This window comes from Coregonus clupeaformis, chromosome 2 (assembly GCF_020615455.1).
Source record: "Coregonus clupeaformis isolate EN_2021a chromosome 2, ASM2061545v1, whole genome shotgun sequence".
NCBI classification, from domain to species: Eukaryota; Metazoa; Chordata; class Actinopteri; order Salmoniformes; family Salmonidae; genus Coregonus; species Coregonus clupeaformis.
This window is the reverse complement of record NC_059193.1, coordinates 9,085,845-9,107,131: the sequence shown is the minus strand read 5'-3', so window position 1 is coordinate 9,107,131 and position 21,287 is coordinate 9,085,845. Positions and strand designations below refer to the sequence as shown.

At 46.4% G+C, this 21,287-nt stretch overlaps 1 protein-coding gene across 3 annotated transcripts in view; it reads right to left on the bottom strand.

Annotated features, from left to right (window-relative positions):
- Positions 1-6,730: 6,730 nt before the first annotated feature.
- LOC121586776 (storkhead-box protein 2) overlaps positions 6,731-21,287 on the bottom strand; it is an 83,624-nt gene continuing 69,067 nt past the window's right edge. For all 3 annotated transcript variants that reach the window (XM_041903750.2, XM_041903759.2, XM_041903770.2), the window contains exons 2-4: positions 20,114-20,266; positions 12,814-15,226; positions 6,731-8,625 (exon numbers count right to left, since the gene is read on the bottom strand). In XM_041903750.2, the coding sequence (XP_041759684.2) occupies positions 8,421-8,625; positions 12,814-15,226; positions 20,114-20,266 (2,771 nt within the window). In that variant the 3' untranslated portion in view covers positions 6,731-8,420. The remainder of the gene's footprint in view (positions 8,626-12,813; positions 15,227-20,113; positions 20,267-21,287) is intronic.

The window sequence follows — 21,287 nt, the reverse complement described above, 5'->3', positions numbered from 1 at the left end:
CAATAGCATGGTGGTAGAGCATGGCTTTAAAAGGCATGGCTCACAGGTCTCAACATTATATACAGTGGCAAGAAAAAGTATGTGAACCCTTTGGAATTAACTGAATTTCTGCATAAATTGGTCATAGAATTTGATCTGATCTTCTTCTAAGTCACAACAATAGACAAACACAGTGTGCTTAAACTAATAACACACTAATAATTATACGTTTTCATGTCTTTATTGAACACACCATGTAAACATTCACAGTGCAGGGTGGGAAAAGTATGTGAACACTTGGATTTAATAACTGGTTGACCCTCCTTTGGCAGCAATAACCTCAACCAAACGTTTTCTGTAGTTGCGGATCAGACCTGCACAACAGTCAGGAGGAATTTTGGACCATTCCTATTTACAAAACTGTTTCAGGTCAGCAAAATTCTTGGGATGTCTGGTGTGAACCACTCTCTTGAGGTCATGCCACAGCATCTCATTCGGGTTGAGGTCAGGACTCTGACTGGGCCACTCCAGAAGGCGTATTTTCTTCTGTTGAAGCCATTCTGTTGTTGATTTACTTCTGTGTTTTGGGTCGTTGTCCTGTTGCATCACCCAACTTCTGTTGAGCTTCAATTGGCGGACAGATAGCTTTACATTCTCCTGCAAAATGTCTTGATAAACTTGGGATTAATTTTTCCGTTGATGATAGCAAGCTGTCCAGGCCCTGAGGCAGCAAAGCAGCCCCAAACCATGATGCTCCCTCCACCATACTTTACAGTTGGGATGAGGTTTTATGTTGGTGTGCTGTGCCTTTTTTTTTTTTCACACATAGTGTTGTGTTCCTTCCAAACAACTCAACTTTAGTTTCTTCTGTCCACCGAATATTTTGGCAGTAGCGATGTGGAACATCCAGGTGCTTTCTTGCGAACTTCAGACGTGCAGCAATGTTTTTTTTGGACAGCCGTGGCTTCTTCCGTGGTGTCCTCCCATGAACACCATTCTTGTTTAGTGTTTTACGTATCGTAGACTCGTCAACAGAAATTGTAGCATGTTCCAGAGATTTCTGTAAGTCTTTAGCTGACACTCTAGGATTCTTCTTAACCTCATTGAGCATTCCGTGCTGTGCTCTTGCAGTCATCTTTGCAGGACGGCCACTCCTAGGGAGAGTAGCAACAGTGCTGAACTTTCTCAATTTCTGACTATTTGTCTTACCGTGGACTGATGAACATCAAGGCTTTTAGAAATACTTTTGTAACCCTTTCCAGCTTTATGCAAGTCAGAAATTCTTAATCTTAGGTCTTCTGAGATCTCTTTTGTTCGAGGCATGGTTCACATCAGGCAATGCTTCTTATGAACAGCAAACTCAAATTTTGTGAGCATTTTTTATAGGGCAGGGCAGCTCTAACCAAGATCTCCAATCTCGTCTCATTGATTAGACTCCAGGTTAGCTGACTCCATGTCACGATCGTTTACGGACGAGACGGACCAAGGCGCAGCGTGATAAGCATACATGTTTATTTACGACTAAACACCACGACAAAACAACAAACGAAACGTGACGTCCAAGGTAGCATATACACACAACATACCTTACACGGAACAAGATCCCACACCCCACTAGTGCCAACAGGCTACCTAAGTATGGTCCCCAATCAGAGACAACGAGCTACAGCTGCCTCTGATTGGGAACCACCCTGGCCAACATAGATCTAAACGATCTAGAAACTAACCTAGACAAACCCAACACAGAAAATACACACCCTGACTCAACAAATACAAGTCCCTAGAGTCAGGGCGTGACACTCCAATTAGCTTTTGGAGAAGTCATTAGCCTAGGGGTTCACATACTTTTTCCAACCTACACTGTGAATGTTTAAATGATGTATTCAATATAGACAAGAAAAATACAATAATTAGTGTGTTATTAGTTTAAGCAGACTGTGTTTGTCTATTGTTGTAAAGTAGATGAAGATTAGATGACATTTTATGACCAATTTATGCAGAAATCCAGGTAATTCCAAAGGGTTCACATACTTTTCTTGCCACTGTAGTCATTCTGAATTACCTATATATGCTTCATTACAGACGTTGGTTGATATGAAACTGAGACAACTTTCAATTGAACAATGAGAACGGTGAGACATCTGCTGCTTTGGGTACACTGAGTGAAATTCAGCAGTCTAGCATGTTCAAGATTGGATTGTCAGTTTCTGAGGCCTAGAATTCTGTATACTGACATCTGATACATAGGTAAATGGAAAACATTTGTAGAACTTTACTTCAGAATTCAGAATTAAGCAGGCTAATCATATTATGATTAAGCCAAAATATGTTAGGATGTGGTCGTTGTCGATCTTGGTCGGTCCTCACACTGTTATCACTGGGTCATGTTACAGTCTGTGAGCACTAATTCACTTATCCACTCTCTGCTCTTAGTAGACCCAAGATGTAGTGATTAGTGAGGTCAGGCACTGATGATGGGCGATTAGGCCTGGCTCGCAGTTGGCGTTCCAATTCATCCCAAAGGTGTTCGATGGGGTTGAGGTCAGGGCTCTGTGCAGGCCAGTCAAGTTCTTCCACACCGATCTCTACAAAACATTTCTGTATGGACCTCGTTTTGTGCACGGGGGCATTGACATGCTGAAACAGGAAAGGGCCTTCCCCAAACTGTTGCCACAAAGTTGGAAGCACAGAATAATCTAGAATGTAATTGTATGCTGTAGCGTTAAGATTTCCCTTCACTGGAACTAAGGGAACCTAGCCCGAACCATGAAAAACAGCCCCAGACAATTATTTCTCCTCCACCAAACTTTACAGTCGGCACTATGCATTGGGGAAGGTACAATTGAAGTCGGAAGTTTACATACACTTAGGTTGGAGTCATTAAAACTCTTCAACCACTCCACACATTTTTTGTTAACAAACTATAGCTTTGCCAAGTCGGTTAGGACATCTACTTTGTGTACGACACAAGTAATTTTTCCAACAATTGTTTACAGACAGATTATTTGACTTATAATTCACTGTTTCACAATTCCAGTGGGTCAGATGTTTACATACACTAAGTTGACGGTGCCTTTAAACAGCTTGGAAAATTCCAGAAAATGATGTAATGGCTTTAGAAGCTTCTGATAGGCTAATTGACATCATTTGAGTCAATTGGAGGTGTACCTGTGGATGTATTTCAAGGCCTACCTTCAAACTCAGTGCCTCTTTGCTTGAAATCATGGGAAAATCAAAAGAAATCAGCCAAAACCTCAGAAAATAAATTGTAGACCTCCACAAGTCTGTTTCATCCTTGGGAGCAATTTCCAAATGCCTGAAGGTACCACATTCATCTGTACAAACAATAGTATAAACAACAAGTATAAACACCATGGGACCACGCAGCTGTCATACCGCTCAGGAAGGAGACACGTTCTGTCTCCTAGAGATTAACGTACTTTGGTGCGAAAAGTGCAAATAAATCCCAGAACAACAGCAAAGGACCTTGTGAAGATGCTGGAGGAAACAGGTACAAAAGTATCTATATCCACAGTAAAATGTGTCCTATATCGACATAACCTGAAAGGCCGCTCGGCAAGGAAGAAGCCACTGCTCCAAAACCGCCATTAAAAAGCCAGACTACGGTTTGCAACTGCACATGGGGACAAAGATCATACTTTTTGGAGAAATGTTCTCTGGTCTGATGAAACAAAAATAGAACTGTTTGGCCATAATGACCATCGTTATGTTTGGAGGAAAAAGTGAGGAGCTTGCAAGCCGAAGAACACCATCCCAACCGTGAAGCACGAGGGTGGCAGCATCGTGCTGTGGGGGTGCTTTGCTGCAGGAGGGACTGGTGCACTTCACAAAATAGATGGCATCATGAGGAAGGAAAATTATGTGGATATATTGAAGCAACATCTCAAGACATCAGTTAGGAAGTTAAAGCTTGGTCGCAAATGGGTCTTCCGAATGGACAATGACCCCACGCATACTTCCAAAGTTGTGCCAAAATGGCTTAAGGACAACAAAGTCAAGGTATTGGAGTGGCCATCATAAAGACCTGACCTCAATCCTATAGAAAATGTGTGGGCAGAACAGAAAAAGCGTGTGTGAGCAAGGAGGCCTACAAACCTGACTCAGTTACACCAGCTCTGTCAGGAGGAATGGGCCAAAATTCACCCAACTTATTGTGGGAAGCTTGTGGAAGGCTACCCGAAACGTTTGACCCAAGTTAAACAATTTAAAGGCAATGCTACCAAATACTAATTGAGTGTATGTAAATTTCTGACCCACTGGGAATGTGATGAAAGAAATAAAAGCTGAAATAAATAATTCTCTCTACTATTATTCTGACATTTCACATTCTTCAAATAAAGTGGTGATCCTAACTGACCTAAGACAGGGAATTTTTACTAGGATTAAATGTCAGGAATTGTGAAAAACTGAGTTTAAATGTATTTGGCTAAGGTGTATGTAAACTTCCGACTTCAACTGTAGCGTTCTCCTGGCATCCGCCAAACCCAGATTCGTCCGTTGGACTGCCAGATGGTGAAGCGTGATTTATCACTCCAATGGTAGCAAACTTTACACCACTCCAGCCGACACTTGGCATTGAGCATGGTGATCTTAGGCTTGTGTGCGGCTGTTCGGCCATGGAAACTCATTTCATGAAGCTCCCGACAGACAGTTATTGTGCTGACTTTGCTTCCAGAGGCAGTTTGGAACTCGGTAGTGAGTGTTGCAACAAAGGACAGACGATTTTTACGCACTACGAGCTTCAGTACTCGGCGGTCCCGTTCTGTGAGCTTGTGTGGCCTACCACTTCGCGGCTGAGCCGTTGTCGCTCCTAGACGTTTTCACTTCTCAATAACAGCACTTACAGTTGACCGGGGAAGCTCTAGCAGGGCAGAAGTTGTACGTACTGACTTGTTGGAAAGGTGGCATCCTATGACGGTGCCACGATGAAAGTCACTGAGCTCTTCAGTAAGATCATTCTACTGCCAATGTTTGTCTAAGGAGATTGCATGGCTGCGTGCTCAATTTTATACACCTGTCAGCAACGGCTGTGGCTGAAATAGCCGAATCCACTCATTTGAAGGGGTGTCCACATACTTTTGTATATATAATGTACATGTCATATAAAGTAGTTAGGAACCCATGGGTGGAGTGGATGGAGGTTGCTGAGAAGAAATAGTTTTGTTGTTGTAGCCAAAGTTTGAGCCAAGAACTCCATTTAGTGGAGATAGATTGCAGCTCAGGCGTGGGTTGGAGGTGCTTTAGCCTCATCTACCGGTGAAAACAAGTTATTTCAGGGGCTGTATCAAGCGTCTCAGAGTAGCAGTGCTGATCTAGGATCAGGTCCCCCTGGTCCATATCATGTTGTTCAATGTGATCTAAAAGGCTAAACTGATCCCAAATCAGCAGCCCTACTTCGAGACACTTAATACATACAGCCCCTGGTCTTCCATTAAATAAAGAAATTCAAGACATATAACCAAACATGTTATTTTATTATCTTAAAAAGTAACAATCCCCAAAGGTTATATCACACACACTAGAACAACAGTAAACACCATGACTACACAAAAAGGGACTTAGATATTATAGACATAAAAAATCCCTCTTATTGTTTACATTATTTTACTAGGCATGACAGATAAAGATCATCTACAGTATGACATACCGTCACAATTAGAAACAATGTTATTGAACTCCATTATAAATCCGCAATGTTAAGGGAAGACATTTCATGGACTGTCAGCATTTCATATGAAATATTTTCAATATAAACAGAACATCCTTCTTGGATGGCTTTTACAGCAACCAGAGAACAGGCATTTATTTCAGTGCAAACATGACAATACAAGGCAGTCTTGGCTGCAATTCTCCCTTTTGATTTCAGAGGGAATTGATGATGTTGATCATTATTTCAAAAGAGCTCACAAAAACTGAAAATTGACCTTTTCAATGTGTTGTCATTGGACTGGAACCGTACTACCAAAGTGATAAGGTTGACACCACTCCCTTCATATGCTCATCATCACACTGTATGAGACATGGGTACTGATGGTACACAACAGAGTGCTGAGAGGACGGTGATGTACCCTACGTAAATGCTGTGCTATAAGAGGTCACCTTTGACCTTTGATATCCTTAACATCATTAAATAGAGCAGAGGAGAAATCCCCCCCTAATCAAACTGCACAGAAGTGATTACATTTCTGTTGGGGAAAGGAGAGAGTCAGAAAGTGAGAATTGCGTGAGAAGAACCCCTGTAGTAAAGTCAGACAGAGAGAGGGGCTAAGTAAAGTCAGACAGAGAGAGGAGCTAAGTAAAGTCAGACAGAGAGAGGGGCTAAGTAAAGTCAGACAGAGAGAGGGGCTAAGTAAAGTCAGACAGAGAGAGGAGCTAAGTAAAGTCAGACAGAGAGAGGAGCTAAGTAAAGTCAGACAGAGAGAGGAGCTAAGTAAAGTCAGACAGAGAGAGGAGCTAAGTAAAGTCAGACAGAGAGAGGGGCTAAGTAAAGTCAGACAGAGAGAGGAGCTAAGTAAAGTCAGACAGAGAGAGGGGCTAAGTAAAGTCAGACAGAGAGAGGGGCTAAGTAAAGTCAGACAGAGAGAGGAGCTAAGTAAAGTCAGACAGAGAGAGGGGCTAAGTAAAGTCAGACAGAGAGAGGAGCTAAGTAAAGTCAGACAGAGAGAGGAGCTAAGTAAAGTCAGACAGAGAGAGGAGCTAAGTAAAGTCAGACAGAGAGAGGAGCTAAGTAAAGTCAGACAGAGAGAGGGGCTAAGTAAAGTCAGACAGAGAGAGGAGCTAAGTAAAGTCAGACAGAGAGAGGGGCTAAGTAATGCATCCAGGTGAGAATGACAATAGGAGAGTCAGTCCAGCACTTTGACATGGTCTGTGTGTGAGTCATTTCAAGAGCTTTTACATTGACATTCACAGGATACAGGCTGATGACAGTGATTTGTAAGAGGAGAGCCACTACTCTGCTGTTGTGGAGGTAGTTGTATTAGAGAGCATCTGCCAACGTAGCGTTAAATATGAAAACAACTCAGAGGGCCTCTATAAAGAGAGAGGACTGACCTTATCTGCCTCTATAAAGGGGATGGTTTTCGACGTTGTCCATATTCAAAAGTCCCTTGTTGTTAATTTGAACATCAAATGCATTCAACAGGAAAATACCACAGGTAATAGCACCAGGAATAGTGTGACATTTTTGTTCCAATAAAAAGAAAAGTTAGGTTTTTCCATTGTTGGCCATGACTGCCGTGTAGTACCGCTTTGAAACTCTGAATCCCTGTCGGGCATTGAGGCCTTTCCTTAATCTGTATTTACAATGTACCAAAATGTGCTGAGAGACCTGATTCTATGTAAACGTTAGCTCTAAGAGCCCAGTTCAAACACTTGGATTTTGTTATCAAGTAATGCAGCAAGACTACAGCAGCATCGGGGATGGGTTCAGTACCATGGAACAGAGGGTTACTCTGACACACCAATAGTACCCTACAGAGAGAGGTTGGATGGACTGGACATGTTGCACTCCTAACATCACTAGGATAACATGTCACTTGAACCCTACGTAAGACTGTCATAATAATGTCATAGCATTATAAACCATAATGACAGCTGCTTATGTAGGTTATGGCACTTGACACAGTCATGACACAAACCATTCCTTATGTATACTAATTGTCTAGCTGTATGCCCAGACAATTAGCAAGCCTAAACAACGGTTTCTGTTATGACAGCGGTAAATCAGTTGTCATAAGCTGACATCAGCTGTCATAACGGTTTATTACATGTTATATTATCATGACAGCCTTATGTAGGCCTTATGGCAGAGGGGTCAGGTAAAGTCTAGCTAGCAGAGCTGTGTATGCATGGTATTGTGCCAGAGCTTCATGTGAGCCAGCAGAGGGGGCTGAAGAGTATGTTTAAAAAGCTTAACAGCCACACATAGCCAAACAATGGTAGGAGTGTAATTACACGTGACCTGAGATTATAAGATTATACATTTGACACCAAAACAAATGGCAATGTCAACTGGCAGGTCAAAGTCAAATCAGTTACATAAAATAAATAAAAACTGCTCAGTAAAAACTAAAACCTAAAAGGACCTGTAGAATTACGTTTTATTTTTTAAAGGTTTGGAATGGGTTTGAAAAAGATCAATGCTTTTAAATATTTTTATAAACATCCTCTTGTGAGAAGAAGTGGTGTTACAATGTAGTAGTGAGTATCACAAATTCTAATATTACCCAACAGAAGATGAGGAAAACAAATCAAAAACCATTGAATGACAGATTGATGTAATACCAGTCATTGATTGGGCTGGTGTGGTATATGTTGTGTCAGCCAGTCTGGATACTATAACAGTCCCAGTGAGGTGGAGGAGCTGTACTCATCCAAACCCAACACTTCCCTCTTCATTATATCTCCCTCTCCGGCCACTGTCACACACTGGTGATGGAGGCCAAACAGTTTGAGGGTTTCTGGAGTTTCTCGGGTTGGGTGGTAGGTGGCTCTGGAATGGTCCGGAAGGTGAAAGGTGGACCGTTGCCCGTGGCGATTCCCAGGTGTCCGGGACTCAGAGCCAGGTTCTGACGTCTGTTGCTCTCCACGATGCTGGAGGTGTTTGAGGCCAGACTCTCTCGTGTGCTGAGCCAGGAAGAAGAGGAGAGGAGGGGAGAGAACAAAAAGAGAAAAATAGAATGGTGAAGAGAATGAAGAGAAAGAGGGAGAGAGGTCCACACACAGAGGACACAGCGGGAGAGAGGTCCACACACAGAGGACACAGATGGAGAGAGGTCCACACACAGAGGACACAGATGGAGAGAGGTCCACACACAGAGGACACAGATGGAGAGAGGTCCACACACAGAGGACACAGATGGAGAGAGGTCCACACACAGAGGACACAGATGGAGAGAGGTCCACACACAGAGGACACAGCGGGAGAGAGGTCCACACACAGAGGACACAGAGGGAGAGAGGTCCAAACACAGAGGACACAGAGGAAGAGGTCCACACACAGAGGACACAGAGGGAGAGAGGTCCAAACACAGAGGACACAGAGGGAGAGGTCCACACACAGAGGACACAGAGGTCCACACACAGAGGACACAGATGGAGAGAGGTCCACACACAGAGGACACAGCAGGAGAGAGGTCCACACACAGAGGACACAGAGGGGGAGAGGTCCACACACAGAGGACACAGAAGTCCACACACAGAGGACACAAAGGGAGAGAGGACCAAACACAGAGGACACAGAGGGAGAGAGGTCCAAACACAGAGGACACAGAGGGAGAGGTCCACACACAGAGGACACAGAGGTCCACACACAGAGGACACAGATGGAGAGAGGTCCACACACAGAGGACACAGCGGGAGAGAGGTCCACACACAGAGGACACAGAGGGAGAGAGGTCCACACACAGAGGACACAGATGGAGAGAGGTCCACACACAGAGGACACAGAGGTCCACACACAGAGGACACAGCGGGAGAGAGGTCCACACACAGAGGACACAGATGGAGAGAGGTCCACACACAGAGGACACAGAGGGAGAGAGGTCCACACACAGAGGACACAGATGGAGAGAGGTCCACACACAGAGGACACAGAGGGAGAGAGGTCCACACACAGAGGACACAGAGGGAGAGAGGTCCACACACAGAGGACACAGAGGGAGAGAGGTCCACACACAGAGGACACAGATGGAGAGAGGTCCACACACAGAGGACACAGAGGTCCACACACAGAGGACACAGCGGGAGAGAGGTCCACACACAGAGGACACAGCGGGAGAGAGGTCCACACACAGAGGACACAGAGGGAGAGAGGTCCACACACAGAGGACACAGAGGTCCACACACAGAGGACACAGAGGGAGAGAGGTCCACACGCAGAGGACACAGAAGCATGTTATGCTGCCTTCCCTTGTTTGTGTGGAATAGTGTGAGAGCAGAAAGTATCCGATTGATTGTTGACACATGTAGTCTATATAGTTTTCCAGCTATTGGCAGCACTTATTGAGGTTAGGGAGTTCCCTTCAAGTAAATCAAAACTTGAAATCCTCTCCATGTTAACCAGTAACTGCTGTAAACACTGCCCTGAGAGGGGGGGTGGGGGGGTGTAAAAAAAGGTCAGAAGAAAGATGGGTAAAGCAAGAAGAACGAATGAGAGAAGAGTCATATAGGAGTCATAACCTCTGGCAGATATAGACACTTATAAAGTGTGGTTCTCATTCATGGTTTGTCTGATGTTTTCTACAATGGAATTGTTTGTAACATTACATTACTGATAATATTTAAGGTATTATTATCTGTATGACAAGACAGTTGTTTGGAATGTTGTCTTACTGAGTTAGAGTGGAACAGCATGTCAAAAAAGTCTGATCAAGCCTGTTTCTATCTCGTCACCGCCAGCTAGACCAGGTCACCCATGAAAGGTGGATGTGCTTCTCGTCACTGCCTCCATCTGCAGGCCAAGGCTATGGGAGAGAGGGGTGGAGCTGAGCTGCCTGGGGGAAGGGAGTGGCCAAATGAACAAGTACTGTACATATCTGTGGACCAATGCCCTTTCAGTCTCACAGGAGATTAGTGACATCTGTCCTGAAGAGCTCCACATGGCTCATCACTACTGTGATCCCAACACAACATTAGAGTGTAAAACCACATCACAGTTTTTATCACAGTTCTTCACAGGAAAATAAAATGACAAGGTCGTGAGAGGCTGTGAAATAGGCAACAGAATCTACAAGGAAGGACCACCAGTCCAACTCCATGCCATTTAAAATCTGCAGCGGTCACTTGTTTCCAGTTCCACAATCACTTCCATAAAAGGTCGCCCATCTTGTTTGAATAAGTTGGCTGAGGAGCATTATCTAGAGACAGCCATACGTCTGCTGAATACAGATACATTATTTTCCATTACTGGCCACGGGGGAGAGCGGGAGGCTGTGGCTGGAAACATGGTAGGGGCTGAGGGGAGAGAGGGGAAGGAGGGGAGGGAGGGAGGGCGGGAGGAGAGAGGGGAGGGAGGGAAGAGAGGGAGGGTAGAGAGGGGAGGGAGGGGAGAGAGGGGAGAGAGGGGAAGGAGGGGAGAGAGGGGAGGGATGAAGGGAGAGAGAGAGAAGGTAGAGAGAGGGAGGGAGGGAGGGAGGGAGGGAGGGAGGGAGGGAGGGAGGGGAGGAGCTGAGCTGAGGGAGGGAGGGAGGGAGGGGAGGGAGGGGAGAGAGGGGAGGGAGGGGAGAGAGCGAGAGGGAGGAGGAGGGAGGGAGGGGAGAGAAGGTGAGAGAGAGAGGGAGGGGGAGAGAGGGAGGGAAGAGAGGGAAGAGAGGGGAGGGAGGGGAGAGAGGGAGGGAGGGAGGGAGGGAGAGGGGAGGGAGGGAGGGAGGGAGAGGGAGGGAGGGAGGAGGAGGGAGGGAGGGAGGGAGGGAGGGAGGGAGGGAGGAGGGGAGAGGGAGGAGCTGAGCTGAGGGAGGGAGGGAGGGAGGGAGGGAGGGAGGGAGGAGGAGCTGAGCTGAGGGAGGGAGGGAGGGAGGGAGGGAGGGAGGGAGGAGTGAGCTGAGCTGAGGGAGGGAGGGAGGGAGGGAGGGAGGGAGGGAGGGAGGGAGGGAGGGGAGACATGAGAGGGAGGGAGGGAGGGGAGGGGAAACTCAGCCAGAAAACAAATGAGCCAATGGTCCCAGAGGTTCTGAACTGCAAACCTAAGCGTGATACAAACCAATCAAAGGTGAGCGGCGCTAGCGCGGGCATCCATCTTGTTTAGAGGCTGGAGCATGTGGTCGGGGTTAGACACAGGAAGACACATGTGACCCTAATGAAGCGTCACACACTCCCACTATGCCAGAGGGGCCCGGGTGAAAAGGATTTGGCAAAAACAGGCACAGTGTTGTAATGCACAAAAGCTTTTGGGGGTTGCTATCTGTATAATGTAAAACCACAGTTTAATAGGCAGTCTTTAAAAACACCCAGAATACAATTCTTCACACAATTTGAAAGTACATAAAAAAAACTGTGAGGTCTGTTCTTTGTGGTATGGTTAGATTCAGGCATTCCCTAACGACTTAATCACATTTTGAACAAGTCTTTGTTTATAGTTATGGCTTTTAGGATTGAGAGGCTCAACTTTTCTGTTATGAGAAGAGAGAGCTGTGTGTCAGCAGAGACAGTTCTGACCCGACAGATGAACCCTCTACCACTGATGAATATCAAAATCCTCCAAAAACTAAATCCTCCAAAACCTCCGGACTGTATGTTGCTTATGGGACCAAAAAAGGTAATATTTTGTCGGCTGAAGGTAAAGACATGTGAATGGTTGCCTTAATGGACATATTTCAGTGACAGACACCATGTATCACGAGACAAAAACTCCACAAAAACACAGATGTCTGCTTACGCTCAAGTGATTCACTAAGACACTAAGAAGAATATCGCAGTTCAAATGAACGTGAATCATTGAGTGAAGCACAGACATCAGAAAGAAAGAAACAAAGCAAAACAAATCCATTCAGAGCAAAAATGTTGTTTTGTAAACAGATAAGCAAAGGTTCACATGGATGAGAGGCAATTATGGAATTGGGAAACATTGGAAGCTCCTATTCTGCCTCTTCTACAGGGCTATAACCATGATAGGTTGTACCTCAGATTCACTAGAATCAACAGCACCATATGTAATAATATTCCCATTCCATTATGTTCTCATGTGAGAACAATAATCCCACCATTGGTCTATTCACAGAATAAGAAGCCATCCCCTCTCATTACCACTGACCACACAAACAGTGAGGCAGTGTGAGTGAGTGAGTGAGTGTGTTGTTGTCACCCGATGAGGCTTACCGTGGAGAGTTAAATCCACTGTCCACTGTAACACTACTGCTGTCCATGCTGTCCAGCCTGGCTGAGTGGGCTGACTGTTGGCTCTGGTTGTTGGGGTCACTCTCCTTGGGGTTGGGGAAGGTCAGGTTCCTCTCAAACCTGCGCTGGAGGTCCCTCTCCTTCTCCCTCTCCAGCAGCCACTGCATGGTACCCCCCCCTCCCCCTCCCCCTGCTCCCCCACCACAGCCCTCTGGGGACTTCTGCTCCTGCTCTGCCCGCTTGGCTGAGGCAGCGTCCTCCAACTCGTCGTCATCAGACACATTGTAGTAGTCGAAGGAGGCTTCCCCGGCCTGGCACGGGCCAGCCTGCTCCATCCCCGAGGGGCCAGAGGAGGGGGGCCGGGGTACAGCTAGCAGGGGGCCCGGCTGCTCAAAGTGCTCCTGGCTGTCCAGCACCTCTGCCGACGACATGACCGGGGTCTTCCTCAGCGTGCTGGACCTGGAGTAGCTTCCGTCCCCGTAGCCGCTGGGCAGCGTGTTGGGCGGAGGTTTGAACAGAGTGTCTTTGCTGAAGATCTCCCTCCTGTCCATGCTACCAGAGTTGGTGTTGTGGTGCTGTACTGAACGGCCATTTGGCAAAGGCTCAGGCATCTGGCAGGGCATGGGTAAACTAACACCGTTCTGTCCCTTTGTAGTTTCCTCTTTGTACTCTGTGGGATGAGGGGTATGTCTGTCGGATGGACAGGCCACCTTCACCTTAGGTAAGCTATCGTGATTGGGTTTTCCTAAGGGGCTAGGGGTAGTGAGGACCGCCTCATTGGATGCATTGCACTGGATATAGTCCTCAGCCATGTGTTTGGGAGAATAAGCCTTCTGACTGTCGTAAGCAGTTAAACGGTCTCTACTTTTGTTATTTTCAAGTGTTCTCCCTCCGTCGGGCCCACAGGGGTCAGAGGTTAACTTAGCAGCAGGGGGTGTGGCCAACTTAGCAGCAGGGGGCGTGGCACGCGAGTGGGAGTACTGGGAGGCCGAGGCCCTCAAGGTCCCGTCATCGGTATAGTAGCAGCTCCTGTCTCTGTCCCTCTCATCAGGGCTATGCTCAAAGTAGTCTGGGGGCCCAATCAGCCCGACCCCCAGGGGCCCTTTGGAGTTGTCCATGGAGCGGGACCGCTCTTTGGCCTTGTTATCCGAGCGCTCGTTGCGTGACTTCCTCTCCTGCGTGTGGCTGTGGCTGCGGTGCACCTTGGAGTGGGACGGCCCGTGCGAGGGCTCGGGGAAGGGCATCTCCGTCCTCCTCTTGGCCAGCTCTCCCGACACGTCCCACTCCGGGGTGACGGGCAGGTGGGACTCCATGATGTTGGGGTTGCTGTGGGCCAGGTGTCGGGCACGGCTGCGCTCCATGGAGAAGGAGGCATCCCGCGGCGAGCGTGCCAGGGAGGAGCTGTAGGCCCGGTAGTCCCTCTCAGCCGCCAGGTCCAGGTTGGATCCCTCAGAGGGGTCTCCCCGGGAGGCACGAGTCTTACTGTGGGAGCGCGACGGCTTACCTTGGGGCTTGCGGTGTCCGCGGCTCCTCCTGCTGCGTGCGCTGTGCTGGGCAGAGGAGCTGGCCTTGCTCCTCTGGGCCCTCTCCTCCTCCAGCCTCTTCATCACGGCCGTGTGTCTCACCACGTTTTCCACCGTCAGGTCCGGGTTGATCCGTCTGATGATCTCTATCTCCACGTCGCGCGGCACGGCCGTGGGCGTCTCCTCGTCCCGCAGAGGCCACTCCTCCGGGGGGAACTGGGCCGAGAAGGTGGCCAGCTGCTTGGTCTTGTCCTTCTTGAAACTCAGCCGGAACAGCTTGAGGCCAAACTTCTTGGACTGCTTCTCCCCGCTGCTTCCGCCCTCACGGTGCTTGGTCAGGGTGTCCGACTTGAAGGGGAAGCTGAGGGTGCTCCGGGTCTTCTCCGTGGAGGTAGGCTGGGGCTGGGGCTGGGGCTGTGTTAGGGTGTGAGGGGAGTGGGGTGAGTGAGGGGAGTGGGGAGAGTAGGCCTCTCGGTGCTCCTTGGGGGACTTCCTGGTGAGGGTGGTGTGGTGGCTGGGGGGGTCGTCACGGTAACTATTATAGGAGTCTCCATGGTTCTTAGGATGGGACCTGTCCCTGACACAGCCAGAAGTGGAAGGGGTGATGGTTCCAGAGAGGGGGGAGGTACACTGTTGTTGGTGTTGTTGTTGGTGTTGTTGTTGGTGTTGTTGTTGGTGTTGTTGCTGCTGGCGGTCAGGTATCCTCTCATCCAGGTGGTACCACTTGGAGCTGGTCCTGATGAGAGAGGGCGTGATGAAGTAGGTCTGGGGTGTGACGATGAAGTAACCCTCTGGTGTGGGGTAGATCTTCCTCTCCCGGACCAGCATGCTCAGCGTGTGGTGGAGAATCTCTGCTGTCGGCGTGGGCACACCTAGACAACGACACGGAGAGGAACATGTCAGAAATGTCAAACATAACATTCTGGATGCGTCCCAAATGGCACCTTATGCCATTTGGGACACACCCTATATCATCTGGTATAGGCATCATTAGTGATATTATCATATATAACAGCCTTGGATGTTCATTACTCCGCTACGGATGAGCTATGATTGTATTAACCGATCCATCGATCATGAAAACTGTCATTCACTCAATACATCAACCATATGGTGGATGTGGACCTGTCTGATAGTAATCTAACTGTACAGGTTCTTACAGCTTGTTATAGGTTGTTATGGCTTGTTACAGCTTGTTATAGCTTGTTATAGGTTGTTATAGGTTGTTATGGGCTCTGTTGTAGCCGGCCGCGACCGGGAGACCCATGGGGTGGCGCACAATTGGCCCAGCGTCGTCCAGGGTAGGGGAGGGAATGGCCGGCAGGGATGTAGCTCAGTTGGTTGAGCATGGCGTTTGCAACGCCAGGGTTGTGGGTTCGTTTCCCACGGGGGGCCAGTATGAAAAAAATAATGTATGTACTCACTAACTGTAAGTCGCTCTGGATAAGAGCGTCTGCTAAATGACTAAAATGTAAATGTAAATGTAAATGTAAATGTTATGGCTTGGTATAGGTTGTTACAGCTTGTTATAGCTTGTTATAGGTTGTTATGGCTTGTTACAGCTTGTTATAGGTTGTTATGGCTTGTTATGGCTTGTTACAGCTTGTTATGGCTTGTTACAGCTTGTTACGGGTTGTTATAGCTTGTTATAGGTTGTTATGGCTTGTTATAAGGTTGTTATGGCTTGTTATAGGTTGTTATGGCTTGTTACAGCTTGTTACAGCTTGTTATAGCTTGTTATAGCTTGTTACGGCTTGTTATAGCTTGTTACAGCTTGTTATAGCTTGTTACAGGTTGTTATGGCTTGTTACAGCTTGTTATAGGTTGTTACAGCTTGTTATAGGTTGTTACAGCTTGTTACAGCTTGTTACAGCTTGTTATAGGTTGTTACAGCTTGTTACGGGTTGTTATGGCTTCTTACAGCTTGTTACAGCTTGTTACAGCTTGTTACAGCTTGTTACAGGTTGTTATGGCTTGTTACAGCTTGTTATAGGTTGTTACAGCTTGTTACGGCTTGTTACGGGTTGTTATAGCTTGTTCTAGGTTGTTATGGCTTCTTACAGCTTGTTATAGCTTGTTACAGCTTGTTACGGCTTGTTACGGGTTGTTATGGCATCTTACAGCTTGTAATAGCTTGTTACAGGTTGTTACGGCTTGTTACGGGTTGTTATAGCTTCTTACGGGTTGTTATAGCTTGTTATGGCTTCTTACAGCTTGTTATAGCTTGTTACAGGTTGTTACGGCTTGTTACGGGTTATTATAGCTTCTTATGGGTTGTTATAGCTTGTTACGGGTTGTTATAGCTTGTTATAACTTGTTATGGGTATACAATAAATGTCTTCATTGTCTGATCAGCCCTGTTGAGAACCAGTCAGCCGGTGACATGGGTTGCATCCCAAATGGCACCCTATTCCCTATATAGTGCACTACTTTTGACCAGGCTCATAAACTAGTGCACTATATAGGGAATATATGGGCCTTGGTCAAAAGTAGTGCACTATATAGGGAATAGGGTGCCATTTGGGACACATCCAGAGAGTGCGGCAGTAGCAACTCCCAATCATCCATGCCACTCACATCACAGTATAGTACAGTATAGTACAGTATAGTACAGTACAGAGCTGCTTCACTTCACTGGAGGTAGTATTACTCACAGTTACATCATGGTGCCCTTTCAGCCCGGCCAGCGTGATGCAATCCCACCAGCCAGACATCCAGCCAGCTGCATATGCAGGCTGAGGCTGCAGCAAAACACAGCCAGGCGAGGCAGCGCGCGGTCACACCCATCTCAGACACACACACAGCAGACAGCCCCACCACGACTACACTCTTCCCATACCAATGAAACTTGCTCCGATACACACACAAACACGTTTCCGCACACACACACACAGAGAGAGAGAATAGCTTCACTACGATACTTGGCATGTGACAGGGAAAGGCAACTATTGTGTCTGTAATTCAGGTACAATACAGGTCTACTGTCGTGGAGCCATAGAAAGGGATTATTTAATAAATCCCTAAAATGAACCAACTAAATATGCCCCCCGCTGAATTAAAGGAATGTTAACAGTCTAAAATAGGATAATACATTCCTAGATTCAGCTTAGGAACTGAGTAATGGGAAGGAAAACATAGTGTAAGTTGAGGGGACAGGTTATTGTGGTGTGTAAGTTGAGTGGACAGGTTATTGCGGTGTGTAAGTTGAGGGGACAGGTTATTGTGGTGTGTAAGTTGAAGGGGACAGGTTATTGTGGTGTGTAAGTTGATGGGACAGGTTATGGTGGTGTGTAAATTGAGGGGACAAGTTATGGTGGTGTGTAAATTGAGGGGACAGGTTATGGTGGTGTGTAAATTGAAAGGAAAGGTTATGGTGGTGTGTAAATTGAGGGGACAGGTTATGGTGGTGTGTAAATTGAAAGGAAAGGTTATGGTGGTGTGTAAATTGAGGGGACAGGTTATTGTGGTGTGTAAGTTGAGGGGACAGGTTATGGTGGTGTGTAAGTTGATGGGACAGGTTATGGTGGTGTGTAAGTTGAGGGGACAGGTTATTGTGGTGTGTAAGTTGAGGGGACAGGTTATGGTGGTGTGTAAGTTGAGGGGACAGGTTATTGTGGTGTGTAAGTTGAGGGGACAGGTTATTGTGGTGTGTAAGTTGAGGGGACAGGTTATGGTGGTGTGTAAGTTGATGGGACAGGTTATGGTGGTGTGTAAGTTGAGGGAACAGGTTATTGTGGTGTGTAAATTGAGGGGACAGGTTATGGTGGTGTGGATGCATTTGGCAATAGTGGTTAACTGGTCGTCCCTCTTAGTCCACTCCAGACAGAAATAGTCAACACGCAAACCCATTCATTAAGATCTATTGATGAACTGGCAAGCAGGCAGACAGATAGACAGTTACCCGCCTACACATATGTCTGTATGACAGATCAGCCTTAGGGGTTGGGGTTGCCTGCCATTACATCATACGGGTTTAGTTGCCAACCAAAGTGTCGCAACTTCCTGTTATTCCTCTGAAGAAAGGAGGGAAGCCCTGTTCTTGTGACTCTAGTGTCTGAACGGAGGGGTAGTAGTGGAGGAATAAGGGTGTATCCCAAAAGGCAACCCTTTTTCCTATTTAAAAATAGTGCACTATAAAGGGAATAAGGTGCTGTTTGGGACACAGCCCATGTCTGCTTGACATTGACAAAACATGACATTTGCCATTATGAAGCGGTACTTACGCTCCCCTACATAAACTACCAGCCAGTTCAACTCGTCTTTGTCCCTCTGTGTCTAGGACACACACACCTGAGCTGAGGGTCCAAACTGAATCAGAAACCAGGTTGGAGGGAGGGGCCATAAACATGTTTAAGTCCATCAGTGTATACAAAACAGAGCATACCAAGAGACTAGGGGAGCCTCCCACTTAAAGGGTAGCCTTAGCTTCAGCCCACTGTCCGCACTTCATACCTGCCAAGAGATGCAGTCATGTGCAACAATTAAGTATGGTTAATTCAATTCCCTCAGCATGCATCACATGCTTTAGTTTCCAGTGATACATAGAGAGAGAAAATGTGCCCGGTTGAACCAGGCCCGGCAGTAAACATTCACAGTTCTGTCCCAAGTAGGCTAGTCCCCATCCGTCTCAACATTCCCCTCTCCTGTTGTCTCAGAAAAGCTGACCTTTCCACAGTATCATCTGGCGCAGACTGAGGGTACGTCGCAAACTGCAACCGATTCCCTACTTAGTACACACGACTTTTGACCACAACTCTATGGCCCCTGGTCAAAAGTAGTTCGCTATATACTGTAGTCAATAGGGTGCCATTTGGGACACAGACTGAGTGAATACCTGTGCTTGCATGGAGAGCATTCATTTGACCCCCAGCACTTTTGTCTGTATAATAGACATACAGGCTAACTAAGGGAAAAAGCAGATCAATATTTGCTATAGGGCTGTACATGCTACTACAGCGTGATTTAGCCTAGTTTGAATGAGAACTGAAAACAACATATTTTTTAGCTGAAATAACCAGATAGGCATAATACATGACTGTATTCCATTTGATTTAGGTGCCAATAGTTATCAACTATTTAACTGCTTTACTAGCTATTTCATGAGAAAAGGCAGTGTTATCACAAGAGTAATGGAAAACTATAGGCTAATCCGTTATAAAAATGACACTTCACAATACAACACTGATTGTTGTGAACTTCATCTCACTAAGCTCTTCTCAGAGCTAGCTTTCCATGATTAGAATAATCGTTAGCATTTTACGATGGTTAGGTAAAAACAGGCCAAACTCCTGATGACGTTTCCACGTGTACTGTCAGCTGTAGAACAGATGTATCCCTCTTCACACAGCCTCTCAACTTCTCACCAGCCCCTACACCCATGATTTAATATCCACGGTTGTGTGAGATTTGTTTTAATTTGTATATGCTGGCAATATAACTTCTCTCAGGTTACATAAAGATGTATCTGGCTGAGGAAGAGCTGCTCCATTTATTAGGCTCCATCTGGAGACATCCAGTAAAATGTGAAGAAATGATTTTAGACAGAGCACTGGAATATAGAGACTAGCCTATAGGGCCCAGAGTTGTTCCAGTGGTCAGGAAACGCTCCTGGCCTTAATGACACACACAGATGCAGGGGTTAGGGTTACGGCGATGCAGCGATGCCTTTATGTGCTACCTGGGGTGGTTGAGAAATTAGCAGAACACACATTTCTGTTGTTCGCTGTAACATATAGACACTGACGTTGTATTGTTGTTACCTGGGAAACATGTTGCCAGGTGTTCTGTCAGGGCCTCCTGGGTGACAGGCTTGCGTGCGGAGTTCATAGCCGATATGGCCAGGCACAGCACCTCCCCCAGAGGGATGAACTGTGACTGGCTGATGGGAGACATGCTGATGGGAGACACATCACCTGAGAGAGGAGGGAAGGAAGCACTGAGGTCACACAATCAATCAATCACATTTATTTTATAGCCATTTTTACATCAGCAGTTGTCACAGAGTGCTTTCCAGTTTCCCAGCCTTGACCCCAGAGAGCAAGCAAAGCAGAGGCAGAAGCACAGTGACTAGGAACAACTCCCTAGAAGGATGGAACCTAGAGAGGAACCAGGCTCAGAGGGGTGGTCAAACTACAGTACCAGGTCAAAGGTCAAACACAGACAGTTCCATGTAAATATCACAAAACATTGAGTTCTAAATATCACAAAACATTGAGTTCACTGAAAATGTCTATGGAACAGCTCCAATAGATCCAGGAAAAGAAAATGGTCAAGTCTCAAATGTGCCCTGGTCAAAAGTATTACGCTATTTGGGATTATTGGGCAGGGAATTACCAGGGACCTCACGATACAATATTATCACCAAACTTTGGTACAAATAGGAAAAGTATTGTGATTCTCTAAGTATTGCGATTCGATAGAGATTTATTGCTTATTTTTTACCATTGGACCGTGGCAAACAGTTGAATTATGTTCCAAACATATTGCTTACTATGTCGCTGCAGAGGGACAAAAGAGACCCACGAGAAAATGAGAAATGGAAATAAAAATCAAGAAATAAAAGTCCTGAAAACATGTTAGCTTCCCATTTAGAGAGAACAAGCTATAGGATGAGAAATACCTGAGTTTTGGCGCAGGTACAGCTACTTAGCACTAGCTAACATTAACATTTTTTAAAGAACCGATACTTGAAGTCAGTATCAATATAAAATCATAAAAAGTAATATTGGGATACTCCACTATATCAACCCCCCCCATCACTAATAGGGAATATTGGGATACTTCACTGTATCAACCCCCCCCCCATCACTAATAGGGAATATTGGGATACTTCACTGTATCGACCCCCCCCCCATCACTAATAGGGAATATTGGGATACTTCACTGTATCAACCCCCCCCCCCCATCACTAATAGGGAATATTGGGATACTTCA